This window comes from Balaenoptera borealis, assembly GCF_965194805.1.
Source record: "Balaenoptera borealis genome assembly, chromosome: 4".
Lineage (NCBI taxonomy): Eukaryota > Metazoa > Chordata > Mammalia > Artiodactyla > Balaenopteridae > Balaenoptera > Balaenoptera borealis.
Window position 1 is genome coordinate 87,075,722 of NC_138861.1, and position 22,430 is coordinate 87,098,151.

Sequence of the window (22,430 nt, forward strand, 5' to 3'; positions counted from 1 at the left end):
TGCCCTTCTCTCTCTCTTACTACAGAGACCACAGAACTGCAAGTGGTTGCAAGGGGCCTTGAATAGATAACCCTGAATCTACTCTACTGTAAAAACAAATCATTATCGAAAACTTCATTTTTCACAACTGACAAGAGACATCTGTAGCTGACTATGGTAACTTTCAAGATGCCTGAAAAAATTTCCTTACAATAATCTCTGAAAGCTAGAACATTTGTCTTAACATTCCATGCTAGTACTTCTTAAGAAGAAAGATGAAGCGAGTCTTGTATTTCTAATACCTGTATGTGTTCTTCTGTGTGCTTTCAAGTGAGAGCTTTTAGTGTATACTTTGTTGCATCCATCATAATCACATCTGTGTATCCGCCGCTTCCTCTGGGTGTCTGGAGATTCCACAGGTAAAGGTCTCTTCCCGGGCTGCACGATGACTGAAGGGTGATTCCTAGGAAAGCCAATGCCAAATGCAAAGTGGTGAGTGAAAGGCTCTTCCTTTCCTTCAGGGTACCAAAAGCATTAACAACACTGGGCAAAAACAAACAAACAAAAAAACCCAACAAAATAAACAAAAAGAAATTAGCAGATCAACCCAAGAAGCACTGCTATATTCATTCAACAAACATGGAGTGAGCACCTACCATGAGCCAGGCACTGTGCTTGGCACCGGGACACAAAGATGAATAAAAACAGGGTTCCTGCCCTGGAGGAGCTCACACTCTAGGGGGAGACAGACATGTAGATAAGTAATGACAGTAAGAAGAGTTAGGGGCTACACTAGAGGGAGGTGCAAAGTGCTAGGAGAGTCTCTTTCCCTTAATAGAAATTTGCTTTCTTGTAGAATTCTGTGGTACTAGGCTGAACGCTGTACTGTTTTCTCACATTTGTTATTCTTTAGGGGAAAATGTAAGAAGTCAAACTCCTAAGTCTCAGGCAACCACGTTGTAGGATGTATCTACATTTGATCCTTTACATAACTGGCATTTAGTTTGAGTCTCTTAAAGGGGCTCAATGTACATTTGATTTTTATCTCCCCCCACCCCCCCAAAAAAAGTTGGCACTACTGTCTTCACAGACTCAAACCTTTACTGTCACTATTATTCCTCCTTGAGAGAGAACTTCAGGCAGTGCTAGTGGTCAGGCGAGGAAGCCCCTCACTCAGGACTCAGGACCCAGGCTCCAGGTGCAGCACCGGCTCCCTCACTAGCTGCCCGCCATCCTCCCTACCTTCCCGGCTCCTCACCCAGACTCCCCTTCCTGCGCCTGCACACCTTTCCAGGGGGGAGGGGGGGACTGAAATCAAATCAGGTTACACAGCATTACTGTGAACTTTCTCTCTTCCAGAAAGGAAGTTGGTGGAGAGAAATGGCAGGTGGGAAGAGCTAGGAAAAATCTGTAGTTTTTTCAGGCTTCCCCTGCTGATTGATGGAATTAACAAGTTCTACTCCATCCATTTGCTCTCCTCATAACTAATTACTTGATACATTACAAGCTTACGTATCAACAGTTGGCCTCTAACTGCAATGAAAGACTTCTTTGTCTTTTAAATTTGAATCTAAAGTTCTTAAAATATTCCAAATAACATGTGAATGTTTTATACAAGAGTGTATGGGGGAAAAAAGATTGGTGAAAAGAATTTGATGAGGGTAAACAATCTTGTGAGATAAAGAATAATAAAATTTAGACATAAAAATCAAGAGAGTCACTGAATGAAACGTGTTTTTTATCTTGGTAAAAATGTAAATACATGTCCCTTATCAACAACTTTTTCAAGCATCCAAAGAAGTGACTAGGAAGAGAATAAAAAGGTGCATCTTATCTTGAGTGACTTCACTAATTTCTCACTTACGATTAACAAAAAAAACTGTCTGTTTTGAGTATCACTTTACCTTCCTACCCTGATGCTTAGAGGGATGATATGAAAGAATAAAGTTTAGATACATGGAAAAGTGAACATGAACTAGTCGGGGGGGGGGGGGGGAACAAGAACTTCAATTATATAAATGTACAAACAAATAGCAGAGAAAATGGAGAAGTGAGAGAGTTTTTATAAAGCTCGATTATTAAGACCCTTTAATAAAAAGAAAACAGTTTATCAGTTTATTTTAAACTTTCAACTTTCACGCCATTGACTGAAAATTTTCATCTTCATTAAGAGAACTTCAGGAAGTAAAATGCTGAGGGGAAAAAAAAATGAACAGTTAAATATATCTCATTTGCCTCTGGGACCCTGGGAGAGAATCCCAGATAACATTAGAAGTCTCTCCCAGTTATTCGATTTTATGGTTTGGGATTCTAATGGTTTCTGGGCAGTAGTTATGACTGCTGTTTCAGTTGCTCATTTTGTGAAAATGCTACCCTAAAAAAAGGAACCGTAAAAGGCTGGGCGCTCCAGCTCTGCCCTGATAGTCCCTATAACCCTCGGCAAGGTATTCATGCTCTCTGTGCCTCAGTTTCTTCTCTGTAAAAAAGGGGATGATAATAATGCGATCTCAGAAGGCTGTTGTGAGTAATGCACACGAAACGCTTAAGAACAACACCTGTTCCAGATGCAAATCTGCGAAACAGTAGCTGTTACTATTTCAAGGTGCAGAAACCCATTAGCAAGCTTTGCCCCTACAGTTGTTTAATTTCATGAGGAGTTTTTTTGGGATGTCCTAACACCAGATCAGGAAATCTCTACTCCACCCAACATCTCCCTTGGAAGGCAGCATCACTCTGCGAGGGGTCAGCAGTCTATCTCTAAAGAGCCGGGTATTGGTACAGGCTGAGGTTCAGGATCTTGGGATCTCACTCACTCTTCTGGGTCTCCTCACTGCTCATTTTTAAGGAGGTTGTTTGGGATCATCATAACCCAGAAGTTAGAATACCTAGTAAATATCAGAGACCTGGTCATTCTTTTGAGTTAAGCTGATCCTTCTTACGTTTGCTACAGTTTCATGTACACAACTCAGTGGGGAAATCTGATCCTCAAACTTTTTGTTCTAAATAAATTTTCACACATGTAAATAACAAAAGAAATCTGATACACATTTTGAGTGCCTTTAAAAATAATCCTAAAGCTATAACTTTATGATCAAACAAGTAGATTTCAAAGCTGTATTTTAAAGTCCACCCCTGTAAAGGAAGGGTTTCTTAAGGCAAATATTATTGGGGCTGCCTCATGGACATGGTACCAGGTGCTTGGTTTCCAGTGATTCTTTCCTGGCTAGCTGGTTTCCTATGTGGGCTGCTACTGGGCACACTCCAAGACATTACTTAATCACATCTGCGAGAGAATTACTTGAAGGGTACATGTCCCAGTTGTGGCTAATCGGTTCAATTTTCTGAGAGGCAAAATGCATTCTTAGGTCAGCATTAGACTAAGCACATTATTCATTAATCATTAAAAGCCACTGAGCTTGAGATCATCCAAAGAACGTTACTTAAAATAAGCAAGAAAAGAGAAAAGGTGTTTTCTTTCCAGCAGCATTCAGAGCACAGAATATTGCCTTCAAATATTCTTCCGTAACGTGTTACACTGTAATTTATAATAACCTAGACTTTGGAATAACCCCCTTTCAGTCAACGGATCCCTCGCTATGCGGGCAGTTGGCTTTATAGCATCTTTTTCATCATCTGTGCAGGAACAATTACAGGTACAAGCCATGTTGCCAGTTACCTCAACAAAGACATCTGACATCCTGAAAAAAGGGTAATTCAGCCTACAAGATGTGTCCATTTCGATTAGTCTATTTTTCCTTTCCCTTAGTGCAGCAGCAGATGCAATCAGCTAGATATGGCCTAAAAATAGCAAGAAGACCACTCATCTGGAAGCCGGAGATCAGCCCAGGCCCCCTCTGCTGTTAACGGTGTGATTACAGGCAAGTTATTTATGTCTTGGCTCATCAGTTGTTTGCTCTGACTCCCACCTGCTTGTTTTCGGAGAATGAAATAACTCCTTTGAAAACACTTGGAAAAGTTCCTTTCTGGGGGTAAGGAGGCACTACGCAATTGTGAAGGGCAATAATGTACAAGACCATCAGACAGTCTGCCTGCTGACGTGGCTGCGGAAGAAGATTCATTCTCTTCTTCATCTATCAAGGAGTAGATGACAACCCCCCGCCCACCCTCCCCAAAGAAAAAAACGGACGGATTTGATGCAAATGACAATTGATATATGAGCTATTATGAAGGCACCTACTTGGGGTTGAATGTGGATACAACCAGAATATATGTTAAGTTCCAGAAAATAGCTGTTCTAAAACCAGAGGATTCATATTCTGCTACAGAATTCATTACGTAAGGGAGAAGAGTGCAGTAGATAAAGCAGAAAGGTGGGCAGAAATGCTGGAGAAAAGGTTATATGGGGAGGAAGGTGATAGAAGGGAGCCTGAGGAGACAATAACTGTTGTACTTCCTTTGTACTAGGAAGCCGGCCATTAAATCCAGTGTTGTAAGGACCATAACAGAAGAAAAATAATTACAACCAATAATGAATATAAAGAGGAAGCCGGGGCAACGAGATTAAGTGACTATGCCAAGGTCATACATATGGTGGAGAGCAGAGCTGGGATCCAAGATGTTGGATCCGAAGGCCACATTTGTACCTACTGCAGACACAGCCTCCAGTGTAATCCCTGGTAGAAGTCAAGGGCATCTATAGTGGCAAATCCCAGTAATGATGTTATTTAGACTGTGTGTGACACCATCACATGAGAGCAAGTTAAACCACCGTTCAGGTGCCTGGATGCTGACCAGTAGTGTAAACTTCCTACTGGATGGCGGTTCTAAAGCAGACCGAACATTCTAGGGCAGTCACAATTAGAAAGACCGGAGACTAAACAGTTCTTTCAACGCCGAGCTTCTCTGAGCAACATGGTCAGCTTTCTGTTGCCACGGGCCTGGTTTTGCAGTATCTTTCTTGGATTTGTAGTTGGCCCGGAAAATTCTGACTAAAGCCATTCCCCACCACAGAAACACTATACTTTATGAGAACTGACAATGGGAAGGACGATATGTGATCCCATGAAGCATTTCCAGGATCCAACCTTAAGTGGAATATCTAGAACACCAAATTCAATCCATGTTGGGCTAAAGATGATGGGAGAACTAGATACACATAGTCTGGAAGGATGGAAAAAAACAAGATAAAAATGATTTCTGGGGTAAAGTGGCAAAATCATGTGTGACCAATTCACTGAGAACGTGACGTAACGCGTGTAACAGAGCACATAGTTTTTGGAGAGATTCTCCCATTTGGCCCAGGGCCTGCCCAGAACGACAAGGCAGTCCCGGCTGGCAATCCACACCACATCCTGAGCGGGAAGCTCCAGCTTCCATTCCAGTTCCGAGATGCACGCCGCTACGTAAATGCCAGGCAGACCTCAATATACTTACTCTTGTAACAGTGCTTGCGGGGGGGACACTGAGTTCATTAAAGGGGGTGACATTTCTTCAGGATAATAATCTGTCCTCTGTGGTTCGATCCCAGGTTCTATTTTAATTTTTTTCTGTAATAGAGGCTTCTCATATGATTCAATTACAGGGACTACAAAATAAAAATAGAAAAGTTACTCTATGTACCATTTACCGATTTCAGCCTTTAAAAGCTTATTGCACGGCTTCTAGCTACCACACTGATGTGTCTCTATTTGCCTTTGGCAAAATGACAGCAGAAATGAATCGGTGGGCGTTTCTTGTTCCTCCTAACGGTTACTTTGTCAGCAAGCACCGTAAGGAGGAAGCTGGACTTTTAAGACATCAGCCCCCAAAGGATTTCTTCCTTATGACGTTTGGTTATCTCCTTGTTACCCCAGCCTTCTGCCTCTGACCAGTCAGTAAACAAGGTGGCTTTTAATAGCCATTAGTTATCACATGGCCTAAAGGTATTTCTTAAATGCCTTTTTGCACCTAGAACCATGCTGGTATTCAATAAAGCAAAACATAAGGTCAAGATTCTTATTATCCCCAGGTTGACAAGTATATAGTGAAACTAATCATTTCATGGCATTTAACAGACAGCCTGATTCTTGGGAGATCTTCCAGTGTCAACACTTTAAAAAAAAAAAAAAAAAAAAAAAAGCAAATGCCTTACGCAGACTCTAAGTCGAATATTTCCTCTGCAGAGTTCAACAGCTCTTGGCCCCTTGCTTCCTTTGCCCCCTCACCCAGACTATCTGGTGAAGACCCGTTAAGTCCGGACTAAGCGGGGCGGCAGCAGTGTGGGCGGGTGGCGGAATTTACCTTGCATGCTACTACTGGAATTCTCCATCTCGTCCGACAAGGAGACCATGAGCGGCTGCTGGAGGTGGCTGGTGTACATGAAGGGGACGGGCTGCACGACGACAGGCTGGATGACGGGCAGGATACCGGGGCTCCGGATGCCGTGGCGGGAGAGGGCCGCGGCCATCACAGGCGGCATGGACAGCGGCACGCTGAAGGGCTGCACGCCGGGCGGCGGCGGCGGCGAGTACTTCTTCCCGGGTGGGCTGGACGAGGGCAGGCTCAGCCCCGGCGAGGCCCTCCGGTGCAAGGACTGGAACTTCAAGGAGGAGGGCGAGTTCCCGGCAGAGGGCGGCGAGCTCCGCTTGTTCACGGTGAGGTCCACCGGCTCCATCTGCATCCCGTGCGACAGGCCTTCTGGGGTCTGGAAGAACTTATCGGATAACGGTGTGGAGTAGATGACGCCATACTTGTTGGGCTTCATCGACTCCATGTAATTGGACGGGTATGACTATTGGAAAAGAAAGACGGAAACGTGTCAACAGCCAAGTTAAGCGTGTTTGCTTGAAACACGAATTAAGATGAAAATATACAACAAGTCACCTTCAATCACATGGACTTTAATAAGTGGTTTGGGTTGAGATACATGCTTGACCCTAAAACAATGCTATGAGAGAGCTGGTCTAATAAACGTAAGTACTAAAGTTAATGTGGTAACCGTGTCACACGAAAAATCTCAAATTTAACTCTACGATTATGGCCATGTCCAATGTTAAGGCTGAGGATGATAGCTGGAAAAATTCTAAAATAGGTTATGAAACAGAAGGCTTATGGGCCTTTATCATTAGGAGTTGGCATTGAGGTTCACCAAGAATCAGCCAAGCCAACTAACCTTGTTGATTTTCTGATGGGGTTTCTTACTTGGCAGGAAATACTCTCCCTGGCTTTAGTGCCCTCCAGCTCAGCAGAAAGACACTGAACGTTTCTCATACGCTTTGTATAACAGGGACAAGCAGAGCTGCATGGTAGTGCCTTAGGATGGTCTTCAGCCACCGACACATCCATGCTACGAGTCCTGGCCTTAGCACTAAAAGTCCTACATCCTAGGAAACGCCTCAATCTCAGGCACACCAGGATGGCCAGTCACCCTACAAACCTATACACGGAAGGCCACCCACACAAGGGTGATTATGTTCTTGGCTCCAACTTGTGCGATAGACTTAATTCACAGTCTGAATGAAACTGTAGAAGATGACTTAATCTCCAAATTTGTGGATGACACAGAACTGTAAAAACGAGCTAATGTAACAGGACTTAAATAAAGACACGTGATGCTGGAAGGGCCCTGCACACAAGCCAAGGCCCTGCCTTCTCTCCTTTCCACCTTGCTACCCCCCTCATCAAAAGAGGCTGCAGGACAACCTAACAAGATACTGGAGGAGACACCAATGGTTTTCCTCCCAAATCTAAGATCTGTTCCACAACTGACCTAATTTATCTTCAAGTACATTTCTCTCTTATAATATCAAGGTAAACCTAACTCTCATTTACCAGCTTTAAATATAAATCAATCATAATTGCACACTATGGGTACTGTCCTTGGCCATGGAATTCACTAAAATTACTTCTATTCCTTAACTAAAATTAAAAAACAGAAAACTTTGTTGTAGAATGCTTTAAAAAAAAATTAAACTCAACATAAGTCATTTTCTTTACTTGTAGGCATTTTAGGGAAACTGAAATTTTTAGTGGTAACATGTCAAGTCTGCCTGCAGAAAATTACTTGTATTTGAATGTTTTACAGTAAAAGTGAAAAGTAACATACTGTGCCTCTCTTCCAGCTCTAAAATCCGAAGTGTTTGTGATTCTGAGGCAACACTAGCTCATGATGCAACTGAGAAAACCCACCAATGGGGCCTTATAATGAAACAGCTTAAATGCACTATTAATTTCTGAGCCTCCCCAGCCCCGCCAATGGCCACTAATGTGAGTTATAAATAACTGTGGAATAGCAGTGTTTTTGACTGGGATTACCACTGAGATCACACCTTTTTCCTCTCTGGGCCTCACTGGGTAAATCTCCACCTGACTATGCATCAGAATCAGCTGTGCTGCTTTAAAATTCCAGATGCCTGATTCCTTCTCTGGGCCAACTGAGCATCAGAGTATTGGAAAGTAAGGGGACAGGCAAGTACCTATCTTAATCTGGTTTTGATGTCAGTTTCTCATTGTTAAGATGCACTTTGTTCTTTTGTCCTTTCTTTCTTTACCTATATCCTCATTCGTAATCTACATAACCCCATGGAACAGTGATTCCTGCAGTCTGGTGTACATCTCTCTGATAGACACAGAGCTTTAGAATAGTTATGTATTTATTTAAGTGCATTAAGAAAAATCTATGTTTCTCAGTAGTAGTGATAAAAAGTTCCCTTTTAAAATAACTTTTACAGTAGTGATACAAAGTTCCCTTTTAAAATAACTTTATTATGTTAAAAAGCAATTCTATCTCTAGGGCAAGAAAAATTACTAAATAAATATTAGGAGTGCAGGAGCCATGAGGATATGGCAAAATCTGTCAAGGTGGCATTGGATACCCACCTTCCAGGAGGTTGTGAGGTTAAGATTAAAATTGGACTCAATGAGATACCTATGTGATGAACTTAACACACACTGTGGTCCTGGGAGTCTCTTGTCTTCCTTCCTTATACAAGAGGTGTGCACTGCAGTGGGCTTTGATGCTCCCTATTAGGACTTCTCAAACTTTACTGAGCACACAAATTCACCTGGGAATCTTGTTAAAAGGCAGGTTCTGAATTACTGGGGAGTGACCTTAGGTGCCACAGACCACCCTTGGAACAGCTCGGCTCTAAATGACAGAGATACAGAATAAAAATACTAATTTTTATTATTAAAATGGTATAGTGTTTAAATGCAATTTAAAGGCGGGGGCGGGGAGAATTTTCACTAATAATACTGCTTAAAAACAAGGACATGAGGATATAAAATCAGGAAACATGAATTTGTAAAAATATACAAATTGTTTTTAAAAATAGCTTTAAAAAAACAGCTTTGAATTACATATTAAGGATCAAATGAGGTAAAGACTGTTTCTACCTTTCTTTAGAACTAGACACACACAGGTGCAACACAAGGTGAGAGGCCCAAAATATACAGTAATATTAATATGAAATAGATTTCAATTTAAATATTGAAATAGGCAAAAGCAAAAGAGGCACAAGGTTTGCTAACAAAAAATTACAAACTTTGTACAATGAGGGTTTAAGGAAGTAATTAACTATAGGAGGAAAAAAACATTTCTCCTGGTTCTAAAATTTAACCATCTTGATATAATTTTCTAAAGGGCAAAAGTTATGGTATGAGAAACAAAAACTCCAGGAAATGGGAGGCAGTATTCATTGTTTCTACTCACAGAATTGTAGCTTCTCCCTAATTTTCAGCCCTAGTCTTCAAAGACATCCCTATGACCTAGATTTTAATGCCAACTTATTGGCAGCTACATAGGAAGCAAAATGAGGACATACTTTTATTGCTGTCATTGTTGGATTTTTCTATCTGTGGGGTGAGTTTAAGGAAAGCAGGAATTTAGAACCTGGGAGATTTGCAAATTTAATAACAGTCTCAGGTTTCTCAAGCCATAAAGAAAGAAACATCCACACATAGAGCTAAGTTTTATAAACATTGTGCACAGTTCTGCAGAGAGCGTGCCCTCCCGTGAATGCCCCCTGCCAGCTATACTGGACATGTGGTTTTTGTAAGGCTCTAGGGCTAAAAGCAGGGGGACTGTTGGGACCTGGGCACACGACTGAGTACACACTATTAACAACTTCCAGTCCGACTGCCTCGCCTAAGGGTGAAGAAATGTGGTTCTTCAAACTGTCTCACTAGCAAATTTCATAGCAATGTTTACCAGAACCTTCTATGAGACGTGTTTACTTTATTTGGGTGGAGCACATAAGCCACTGCAATCAGCCTGCAACAATCTGGTTCTCCACAGTGTAAGGACTGATAACAGGGCTTGCTTGGGGTGTGTGCCTTGGGTGGATACACCCTGGTAACAGTTGCTTCTTCTCTGTTCCAGACCATTCCTGTCTTCTAACAAAGCAATGCAGATAAGTGTGGCTACACCAGCGAAATCCAAATCAGAGGCAAGTACTGATGAAGCAGAAAGAGGGCCTCCGGCCACTGCCAGACATCCACTGCCTCGTATGCACACTGCTTACTCAAGGAGCCTTGTTTGCGGGAACAGAGCAGCCTGCAGACAAGACTCACGCAAGTCTCCCCCACTCCTGACCCCCACTAGCGGTGGCAATGGGTTTACTTTTCCAGAAGATCTGTTGTTAAGAAAAGTTCTCTCCCTCTGTTGTAACACGCATTCAAGTGTTCACACCTCCGCGCTGTGGGTTATTTCTTTGCTGGCGGCTTCCTGTCACTGGATTGGGAGATGAGGGTCCAGCCCGGGTGCTCAAAGAACACCGGATGAATGTATGATGGGAATCAACATGCTCTCGGAGCAAGGTTTTACTGCTGACAAGGCTCAGGATAATACCAATTCTTTGATTCTCAAAAACATGATTTTTTTAAGTGTGGTGAGGAAAAAGGCACAGGGTTTGGATAATTTTCCAGTGCTATCACTTCATATGAAAGTGAGAATAGTTTCTCGTTTTATTGGAAACAGTTTTGGTGAGTTTTCCACTACAAGATGGTTTAAGTGGATAGAGTGACTGCATGAAACGTGGATGAGTCTCTGTTTCACCGTTCATTAATATGAAAAAAATGTGCCGTCCGTTACAGGGCGATGGCAAGTCAAAGGAATCTTCATACCAAGGGTGGGCTTCCAAGTGCAGGAAGGTGTGGTGCATTTATAAACAAACTCGCTGGAAACAGCAAATGTCATGCCCCTCTATGCAAACAAAAGCAGAAAGCTCTCTTTCTACCAGGCTCAGAAAAGTCATGAAAAGTTTCTGTTAGAACACAGCAGAGGGACTACTGATTTCTAAGTACTTCTCAATCTGTAAGGCGTCCGTTAGATGATAATTTTCATTAAAGAAAAAGAAAAAAATACACGTTCTTCAAAAGTAATCTTCCTGTAGGAAAAGAATATGAGGGAATACTTTTAAAAATTCTTTCTCACTTCCTGAATTAAGTTCTAATTTTCAAACTTCTTTGGCAGTATTGGTAAAAACAACTCCTTTATGTGCGTATTTTATATACACCTGCCATTTCACATTTTACAAATTAATAATCTCCAATTTCACAAATAAGAAAAAATTGGAGGCTCAGGGAGCTGCTGATGGTTTTGCCAGCATCGCACTGATAGTAAGTAACAGAGCTCCATGGCACAGAGGCGGGTGTACTCTGCTCCCCATTCTTGCAAATCTTAACAGGATCAACAATCCAAAGTCTAATGTGCTTCAAGGCACAAGGTTTAGTGGGAAGTATGAAGGCTTATACTTCAGCAAGAGAAAAATGACATTTCCTCACTTTCTCTAAACTATAGCAAAATACCAAATAGGCAGATTGCTTCTGCTCTTCTCACTTTTTAAGAAAAAGGAGTGGGGGAGGGAAATAAGTCACTGTAAAATATTTTTATTCATATGTGGAATTAAAACAAAAAGAATCTTACACATGTCTTCGGCTTAATGTTTAGAACACTTACTTGAATAAACAAAGACCTCAACCTTCAGGTCAAAGGCAGAATTAAAAAGGAAAAAGGAAAAAAGGAACAATAAATCAGGTTTCATATACTCCACCTAGGAAGGCAGGAAAGATAAAATCTGAAGATTTAAGAGTGGAAACAAAAGCTTTTAATTTTGTTATGTAAAATAATCACAATGCCCTACTCCCCAAATGTTTTAGTTAACTGAGGTTTTGCTGAATTAAGAAAAGGAAACTTTATTGTAAAGACTGAAACTATCTTTTGGTGAGACAATGTAATTAAGTCCTATAAGCATCTGTAGAAGTTGAAAACTAGAGCATGAAGGAGAAAAAGACCATTAATTGCAAAAATACTTCTACATATTTTAACTCCACATATTAATATAAGTTCCAGCATTACAGGTATAACCGTTACTTCAAATTAATCTTATTTCCATTTTTTCAGCAAAGTATATGTATTTCCTTGCACTTAACTGTATTGTGCCAACTTCATTTTAGCTTTAAATTAGGCTCTTGTGACACATTCTCATGCCTGATTACAAAATGCATCACTGATGGTCCTGCATCATTTATCAAATTAATCATATTCTTCAGTACTAAAAACCTATTCATATTTCAAGGATATAATTAATGGGGAAATTTTATACCTTAATATTCCTCCAATATGATCATGTAGTAGTTGGGGGAAGGGGCTGATGACAAAACGAGTAAAATTAGAAGTCAATTTAGTTTTTTGATTAAAATAATTCTTATTGCTCTGTTATTATCATATTCAGACACGCAGTTATCCAGTTATCATGCAGGAAGGTGAATGTTATTTCCTGACTTAACTTTTCACTGTACACAGTGGTAAACACTTCACTGGCACAGTAATCTCCATGGCAACTCAGTTCCAAGGGCCTCGGAGTGACCCCTGTGTCTTGTATAAACAGTTTTGGCAGGAACCTCCACAGCCAGTGCATAAGGATGATCTAATTTTTGCAAGCGTGTCATTACCAACCTTCAGATACACAACTCAGGCCAAGTTTTTCCCCTTGTGAGTATTTTCCAAGCCCATGGAAGAAAAGAGCAGGACAGAATTGGGAGCGTGGCCTTGTTATATTCACTAAACCAGATCTCCTCAAGTCTCAACCACTCCCTGCTTTGCAGTCGGACACCTTTCTGTTGTCACCCATGTCCCACCTCCATAGCACTGGTGTTGCACCTCTATAAACACCTGGACTAATTACTTGTTCCCTGGTGGCCGAGAAGCATGTAGAGGGGCCTGGCTCACAGGAGGGGCTAGCTTAGCACTAAGGTGTTGAAAAAAACAGTGATCATAATTTCCTCCCAGTCACAGACTCTTCTGAGTGATATGAAATTCCATCCTCAGGGTCAAGTTCATTCTTTCCCTAGCTTCTCCCCAGTCACAGCTCCATATGGCTGCTAGAAGTTTAAGCTAATCACTTTATTCTTAATATATTTTTACATGCAAAAGGACCAAGGAGTTCCCCCCCTCCCCCAGTTTTCATCTTTTTAATCAGCTCCTTGAAGGACATCCTAAACACTGCATGAGATAAAATGGAGTACTTTTTTCCTTCCAGTATTAAAAAAAATGACATTCACAAACATGTTTAAGAAACTCTTCTATATAGTCTGGGTGGTGATCTCAAGTGAAAAACACCTCTAAGTAAACGCATACTCTTTTTTTTCAACATCTTTATTGGAGTATAATTGCTTTACAATGGTGTGTTAGTTGCTGCTGTATAACAAAGTGAATCAGCTATACATATACATATATCCCCATATCTCCTCCCTCTTGCATCTCCCTCCCATCCTCCCTATCCCACCCCTCTAGGTGGTCACAAAGCACCGAGCTGATCTCCCTCTGCTATGTGGCTGCTTCCCACCAGCTATCTATTTTACATTTGGTAGTGTATGTATGTCCATGCCACTCTCTCACTTCATCCCAGCTTACCTTCCCCCACCCGGTGTCCTCAAGTCCGTTCTCTACGTCTGTGTCTTTATTCCTGTCCTGCCCCTAGGTTCTTCAGAACCATTTTTTTTTTTTAGATTCCATATATATGTGTTAGCATACGGTATTTGTTTTGCTCTTTCTGATTTACTTCACTCTGTATGACAGACTCTAGGTCCATCCACCTCACTACAAATAACTCAATTTCGTTTCTTTTTATGGTTGAGTAATATTCCATTATGTATATGTGCCACATCTTCTTTATCCATTCATCTGTCGATGGACACTTAGGTTGCTTCCATGTCCTGGCTATTGTAAATAGAGCTGCAATGAACATTGCGGTACATGACTCGTTTTGAATTATGGGTAAACTCGTTCTTGATGCAGATTTCTTGTAGGTACATTTGGAAACTGCTTCCTAATCACGATAAACATTGCATACCGGTTTTTTTTTTTAATGTCCCTAAATACACATTAATTTTAAAAAATTAATCTGGCCAAACTTATTTTTGCCAAAACCAATAATCCTGAGAACTCAAACTAAAAAACTGGTAACTGAGGGGGTTTTGTAAAACTACTTCTATTGTGAGCAGATGCTCCTGTGGCCCAAGTTCTGCGTTGATCACATCTTGGGGGCAGGTGGGAGTTTGGGGCACAGGGCTTAAGGAAACATGGATCCCATTTATTAAATGGGGGCACAGTTGCTAGGAGGGTGTTTACCTCACTTACTACCAGGGGCTTTCAGAAAAGTTTGCCTATCAAATGCCTGTCAAGTAACGAGTGGCTTTAAGGAATAACACAACACACAGTAGAGTTATTACCACTTGGAATAAGGAAGAAGAGGTGTTTGGTTTTGGAAAACTTACCACCGAGACAGGATCCATGGCCTCTTGCTTGACAGGGACTGGGTCAAACATGAGCATTCTTTCAATTACGCTTTCTAGGGTGCTCTGGTGTTTGGCCTAGAAAACAAAACAAAGTGTCTCTCTAAATCCCAAGGTTACTTTCAATATAAACCAGTAAAAAAATATATATATATATAATATTCCTCACCACCACCCCCCTTCTCTGCTCCTTCCTCTCCCCTGCCCCCGGAATGGCTGGAATTTGTTTCCCTTACCTATGAAAGATGCCATTTTATATAATTAAAACCAGACTCCATGGTCATAACCGGGTGAGAGCCAATGGGCATTTCTAACTCAAATACATAAACCCTGATGTTTCTGGAACAATAGGTACAGCCTCTTCTGAGCACCCATGCTTGTTCAAGATTACTGTGCAGCTCAATAGAAGTTAACATTATATATGAATGTTAAACACCTTTCCTTTCCCCCTTGTGTTTGTTACAGAAAAATCAGGAAAAAACAAGGCAGGCAAAAAGACAACTTAGAACCAACCATCGTGAATATCTTTGTCTTTATCCCTCCAAACTCTCTTTTTAAATGGACTGTAATATGCGTACTACATAGTACCCATAATTTCACTTAACAGTTTACTGGGAAAATGTTTCTTTTTCAGTAAGTATGGTTCCATACCATCAAGTTCAGTGTGCCACCGTGTGAACCAATCAGATTTTTGCGGCTTGCGGGATCTTAGTTCCCCGACCAGGGATGAAACCCAGGCCCCCTGTAGAGGAAGCACAGAGTCTTAACCACTGGACCGCCAGGGAAGTCCCCAATCAGATTTTTAAAAATTCCTTTCATTGGGCACCGAAGTTGCTTCTAAATTTTCACCATTACAGATAGCAATGAGCACTTTTATACTTACATGCTCCTGCACATCCTTAATTTTTAGGATAAATTTTATGAAGGGGAATTCTTGAGTGAGAAGCATGTACTTTTACCAAAGCATTTGCCGTATCATCCAGCAAAGATACTCTATAATTTCCATCAGTAAAATATAAACCTGTTTCCCAAAATTTCTACCAGCAAGGTGCATGATCATTTAAAAAAAATTAAAACTTTGCTAATTTGTTAATGTCAAAATGACAAACGATTTTTATTCTCTATTGATTTAATTATTGAAGCTGAGTCTTTTTCATCTTTATTTACCATTTACATTTCTTCTTTTATAAGTTGATTTTTTTTGGGGGGGGGCCGCGCCGCACGGCATGCAGGATCTTAGTTCCCTGACCAGGGATTGAACCTGCACCCCCTGCGGTGGAAGCGCAGAGTCCTAACCACTGGACCACCAGGGGATTCCCTACATTTCTTCTTTTGAGAAATGCCTATATTCAGGTCTTGAGTTGCCAGTCCCTGCTTATGGTTTTTTAAGTACTTTTTTTATATGAAGACTATTACCTTGTATTTACTCCAATTTCTCCTCATAAGGAAATAAGCCAATCTTTAGCCTAATGTAAAGAAAACGTCCATCTTGATTCTGTTGGATCTTTCTCTTCCTCTTTTGTTATGCTTGTGTTATCCCTTTCCTCCTGTGTTCTACACTGTCCACTTCTAGCACTAAAATACATCAAATCAATCGCTTCCTCACAAGACAAAATATTCAGTCTGCTGAACATTTAACTGCATTTCATACATTATAGAATCACTGCCCACATATTACCCAGATCATCAACAACTTTCTTCAGGCACCTCCTACCCAAATTTGGTTAGAAGTGAGGTCTTTATATATTACTTTGGTTTGGGTGGGAACGTAAACAAGTTCTTGATTGAGTTCTACCAGAAAAAGGTATAGAAATCCCTGGTTTAGATTACTTCCTGTATTTCAGTATTTAATCACCCCATCCCCACCTCCACGATAGCAATTCTGTAGCCAGTGGTGTCCATGCTCTACGGGTTAAACGAAGATATCGTCACACACAATTATAAAAGTAATACTGTGTAGTTCTTGTGCTTCACTGCTTTGCTGAAGAAAGACTGTCCTGGGTCTTGTGACAACACGTGAATATCATCATTAACTCAACATAAGGCCCTGACTTCAAAATTATATTTTCCTACATCACAGGACGTATTATAATCTGTGAACACAATTTGATACCAGGCTGCTCAAATCAATGGTGCTACCACCCTCCTCTGTATCCCAGCAAGAACAAACCCCACAGCCAGTGAAAAATGGATGATTTCATAATGAAGGATGAAAACCCCTTTTGTGTCTTGGGATCTATTATTAACCAGTTCCCAGGGTAGCAGCTGTACAGATGGATACGGTTCTAGGAATTGCTGTCCAGGGCCCTACAGCGGATCGTAAACAAAAGACGTGAGATAGCCTCCTTGTATCAATGAGGTCAGATAATTCAGCAGCCTCGACCCACAGCTGGTCATCCTCCCCCAAGCCTTTTAAATTTAATTTACTCTTACAGATTCATCCACTCCACTAGACAGTATCTTGCTGCAAATCCTTCTAAACAAAAGTACTCATATTCTCAGGCGTGTAAGGAAACAGTCCTGATCTGTAGACTCAAGCAGGAGATCTGCACCTGACCCCTGACATGAGGGAGAGGAGGAGGGAGACCCTTTTTCACATGTAAAATGCAGAGGACACCTCCTTTGCCTACTTCCTAAAACACTTACCTTCAAGGTTTTGGAAAAAACCAAATGAGATTAAAACAAAACAAAACAAAAAAACTCTTTTTGCCCTCTTAAGTCGTTTATATCACTGAATATGCACACAATTTTTGGATCTATATACTGTACAAACAGCACTAAATTTGTTGGTTCCGATTTCGGAAATGCCAGGTACTTGTCTCCTTGCTAACATACCTATCCTTAGAGGTCAATCCCCTCCACCCTTAAAAAACTCAGACTAAATTCAGTTTCAAAGGTAATAGCTGGGGCTTCCCTGGTGGCGCAGTGGTTGAGAATCTGCCTGCCAATGCAGGGGACACGGGTTCGAGCCCTGGTCTGGGAAGATCCCACATGCCGCGGAGCAACTGGGCCCGTGAGCCACAATTACTGAGCCTGTGCGTCTGGAGCCTGTGCTCCGCAACAAGAGAGGCCGCCATAGTGAGAGGCCCGCGCACCGCGATGAAGAGTGGCCCCCACTTGCCGCAACTAGAGAAAGCCCTTGCACAGAAACGAAGACCCAACACAGCCATAAATAAATAAATAAAATACAATAAAATAAAATAAATTAAAAAAAAAAAAAGTAATAGCTGCCTACATCCTGTATGAGATCTTACATAGGGCCTTGTCACTTACTTGACTGCTGTACCATCGCAATAGCTTCCTAGCATCTCCACACCTCGCCTTACCTGGAATCCTTTCCTACGTGCAGGAGCAGCACGGTGGCATTAAGATGATGGGCTCTGTAGCTCATTTTGGTCCAAATTTTAACCCCATCATTTAGCTCATAAAGCCTTCAATAACTTTTTCAAATGCCTATAACAATAAGTACTGAACCCATTTAGAAATGAATTACACATTAACCTGCTATAGCTTGGGTCATTTTAAGACATTATTTAAATTACTTTCATTCTTTAATTTTTATGTTTTATCTAAATGTAGGGAAATTAGTGCTTTAAAAGACTTATAAGAGAAAAAATCGTCTAACATAAAGCATCCCTTCTAACAAAACCTGATTCATTTTTATTAAAAAAAATTTAAAGGTATGTTTATTTGTTCAGAACTGTACCTAAAAGAGTAACTCAATCACTGATGAAGGGATATTTCTCATACACAAGTATTAGAATTAATTAATAAATGAAGAAGCAAGATACAATTGAGAATACCTCATTTTGAAACTCCTAACTAAATAATGCATCACCGGACAATAAAAAGTCTGTGCAAAATACAAATATCACTATGAACAGAACCCAACTCACTGTCCACTCACATGCTTAACAGCACTTTGCTCTCAATTTGGTAGCTTCTAAAATGACTGATTATACTTTTAGTGATAGTCACAGGATATGGAACGAGGAGGTCATGTGGTGAAAAAAAAGAAAGAAAAAGAAAAAGACACACCCTAACCCTTAACAAGAGCATCTTGGGAGGGGTGGGGCAGCTTTATACACACCTGTGTGCCCATTTTTAAATTTATTAATTCTATAATTAAAACTTTTAATAAAAATAAGACGGAAGCTAAGCTAGAAAGAAACCAAATTTAGGAAGGGAATCAAACACATTAACACAAATCAGGCTTTTGTTTATTTATTGCAGAAAACGTCTAGACTCTGTACCTACTGTTTCTATCTCTGAACAGACCACTTTTTGCCACGAGCATTGACCTTGTCTTTGGGTTCTGATCTAGAATCAGAATAAGAGTGACTACAGTGTCTCCAAAGGGCCTTCCATATAACTGGGAAGTAACTCCCGCACTGGAAGAACTGGGGTTCCTAAACTTAGTGGCTTTTGTTAACGCGTGGGCGACTCAGTGCTCTGGGGCTATTACCATCATGTTAAAAGAATGCTAAGTAAACTACAAATGCTGTAGAAAAACTATTACTTCACAACCCTGACAGCAGTCCCAAGTAGAACCATTAGGTGGCGCATTAAAACAAGTATAAAGACTAGGACAGGGGTGGTAAATTGAGTTTGCCAACATCAAGGTCTTTAAACGTAGTGGGTTTCAACTAGGCTCAGGAATTCTTATCACAGAGATGAGAAGGCCCCCAAAAGTGGTTCTGTTTTTTCTTACAACTATTTCCCAAACATTAACACATTTACATCTCAGTTGTGTGTAACTAGCTTAGGAAACATACATTCTAAACTAGCAATCCCAGGATAACACAACTACATTTACAAGAGGAAAAAAATGGCAAAACCGGTTTAAAAAAACTTCTAAGTTATCAAGGTGCCTAAAAGCAAAAATACAGGAACATCACCATTGCCAAAATAATTTTCCATCACTGGAACAAATGTCATCTTCCCCCAACTGTGTTATTTTGCTGGGAAGGGCCAATACAACTGAATTTTCCTCCAAAAGGAAGAAACAGATTTTCCTTCACACTCTCTCTACTTATACTTCTGACTTTTCAGATGTCAAAAGAAGGCTCAGAATTTTGCCAAAATGCACAACCGCAAGTTTAAGTCTTAAAAAGCTTTGGTGAATCATTTACATGAAGTTTCACAAGCAATATAGTTTCGTCTCCTTTTCAGCCCTCCAAGAGGCCTACTCGACAATTGCTTTATGAGGGTACAAATAAGCCGCAGAGCTTAGAAATACAGACAGGCCTTAATGTAAGAGAAGGTTATGTTGCCAGCCTCCTTTGAAAGTAGCTTGTCTTGAAGCTACAGCACATTTTATTACAGAAACAACCTTATAAATAACTGCCCCTTCCTTAGAAGCATGACACAGAGAGAGAGAGGTGTGAGGCAGGGGACGGAGGGGGGTCTGGAGAGAGAATGTGTGCATCTCAAGTCAATTTCTTGGTGATATATCAGGATTTGCTTCTGACATTGTCCCTTCTCATCTCCTGTTTAATGCACTCAAAGGGTCCCTGTATTCTTCTCCCCCAGCCCCGCCTGACCCTAAGGCTCCAGATTACCTGCCTCCCTCAAAGCTAATCTGTTTCCTAGCCGACCTCAGCCAGGTGTAAGGAGAAAAACAGGATGGTCAAACCAACACACCGTCTGTAAGCGCCCCTTTCAATTCTCCCAAGTGTTTGGATGTTAAAGGAGGGAAGCATGTTGCCTTCCCTCACCCCTTACTCCCCAAAGGAACTTCAGGGAAAAAATTAAGAAAAGAGTTAAAACAAACAAACAAAAAATGTGTGTGTAATTCTTGGTCAGGAGGAGGACCAGGGCAGGCAGGCAACATCCCTGTAGCTAAACTTCCTTTCCAAAGAAATTTTCTTTCTTTACTTTTGTACCCAAACTCAACCAAGAGCTCCCAGGAGTTGAATATTTAAAGGCAGCTGCTCTGGCCAGAAATACAAGAGGCCAGACAACAGATGTAAGCAGGCATTTCTAAGTCAGAGCCTCCTTTCAGGACAGCCAAATGCTGGCACCTACCTGGAAAGGCGTCTCGTTTTCATGTCACTCGGTGATCTGTCTCCTAGCTCAGTATTCTATTGCTGGTGCGAAAGGAAAAACTCCATGGAACACTTCTGAATCTTTGCCCCTCATAAATTAGTTATTTTACATGAAAATGTTTTGTAAATGGGGAAGAAGTTAATTACTTAGTTTCAGATTAACTGTAATGACCCATGAGCAAACAATCCGCCCTCTCCCCTCTCAGCTAACAAGCCACCCAACTTTACTTTCCTGCATCCGCCCATCTGCTCCACCCTATGGAGAGTTGCCAAGGCAGTCTGACTTGTCCAAACAGGACATGGCTTCAGATAAGATTCTGCCCACACCCTGTACTTCGGAAAGACCAAGTGAAGCAATTGCCTTTGCATGTAAATAAGGACAGGTGCAAAGGTAACAACCAAGCAACCTCCCTACACATTTCCAGCTGGGGCCCAGCAGAGCAGGGGCGGGGGAGGGGAAACCCAAGCCCATACCCTTTGGTAAACTCTCAAGTTCAATGCCACCTAGTTAGTGGCCTACAACATCTTTCTTAAAGAAATTTTAGCGAACACTCATCATTTTCCTTACTGAGGTTACATACTCAGTTTCGTCCTTCACGCTCTCGGACAATTTTGTATTTTAGTTTTAAGGGCGAGCAACCTCAACTCAATTGAAAAGCACCTCTAATGTGTACTCCTGCTGTGTACACGTCTTACAAGATCTGCCTCAGCCCTCAGTCTTCTTCCGTGAAGTGTTATATAATCAGACCCAGAAGGGCTGCGTGAGGCCACTGCCTCTGTCTGCTTCTCCGCTGGGTGCCCTATCACTGGAGACCCACCCTACTCCACCCTAAGGGGCCTCCACCCATGGGGCCCCGCCCTGCCGGGGGGGAGGGGCCCTGGGAGGGACCAATTGGCTCAGGTCAGCTGCCAGTTCCTGGAAATTCCAGCCTGAGCAGCGATGGCTGGAACCTTGCAAATAACCAGAAAGAAGTGGTGGTATTTCCCCCAGCTCCTGAGGCTGCTCCATTAAACGTTTATTTCAGAGCCACAGAACCTCTGGATGTGGAAATGAGCTAATACCGCCCTCTCCCTTCAAAAGTAAACAAACAAAAAAGCATTTTGCACCAGTGCTATGTAAGAGAATTCAACCTGTCCCAAACGGAAACCCTCCTCCTCCTTGCTCCCCTCCCCGATTTGCCTTATCTTCTCGTCACTCACCATGGAAACCTAGAGGTCATCTTTTAAGCCTTCCTCCCCAACTTTTCTCTCCACATCTACCGCTGCCACCAGGGGGCCAGGCCCTCAGGACCTCAAGACTGTGTTACTGGGGTCTCACCTCCACTAGTCCATCCCAGGATGGAGAATCCATCCTGACCCCCTGCCACCTACATTTCTCAAAGCCCTCTTCTCAGCTGGTCTTTCCCAAGCTCCCAAACCTTCCTCCGACGGGACCCCCAGGGCTTGCAGAGTCAGTTCAAGCACTAGGCTCGGCGTCCCCTCTCCTACCAGCTGCCCCTGCTCCACCAGGCGCCCTCCACGCTGGCTGCCCTGTCCCCCGCCTCCCCACCCCGCCTTTGTTCATTTTCGGCCCTGACGCTGGGCAACCAGGGTGGAATGCCCGTCCCCTTCCGGCTTATCTAAATCCTCCTAATTCTTCAAAGACCAGCTCAAGGCCCTCCCGCCTCTCGG

The 22,430-nt window shown here is 41.8% G+C and overlaps 1 protein-coding gene across 4 annotated transcripts in view; it reads right to left on the reverse strand.

Moving 5' to 3' along the window:
* Positions 1 to 22,430, reverse strand: part of KLF3 (KLF transcription factor 3) — a 46,239-nt gene that overhangs the window by 13,586 nt on the left and 10,223 nt on the right. Inside the window, exons 2-6 of one of the 4 annotated variants that reach the window (XM_082390728.1) lie at positions 20,740 to 20,801; positions 14,695 to 14,790; positions 6,220 to 6,709; positions 5,374 to 5,524; positions 282 to 442 (exon numbers count right to left, since the gene is read on the reverse strand). In XM_082390728.1, coding sequence (XP_082246854.1) covers positions 282 to 442; positions 5,374 to 5,524; positions 6,220 to 6,709; positions 14,695 to 14,751 — 859 coding nt within the window. In that variant the 5' untranslated portion in view covers positions 14,752 to 14,790; positions 20,740 to 20,801. Of the gene's footprint in view, positions 1 to 281; positions 443 to 5,373; positions 5,525 to 6,219; positions 6,710 to 14,694; positions 14,791 to 15,363; positions 15,383 to 20,739; positions 20,802 to 22,430 lie in introns of those variants that run through there. The other 3 variants (XM_082390726.1, XM_082390727.1, XM_082390729.1) reach the window with 3 other exon arrangements.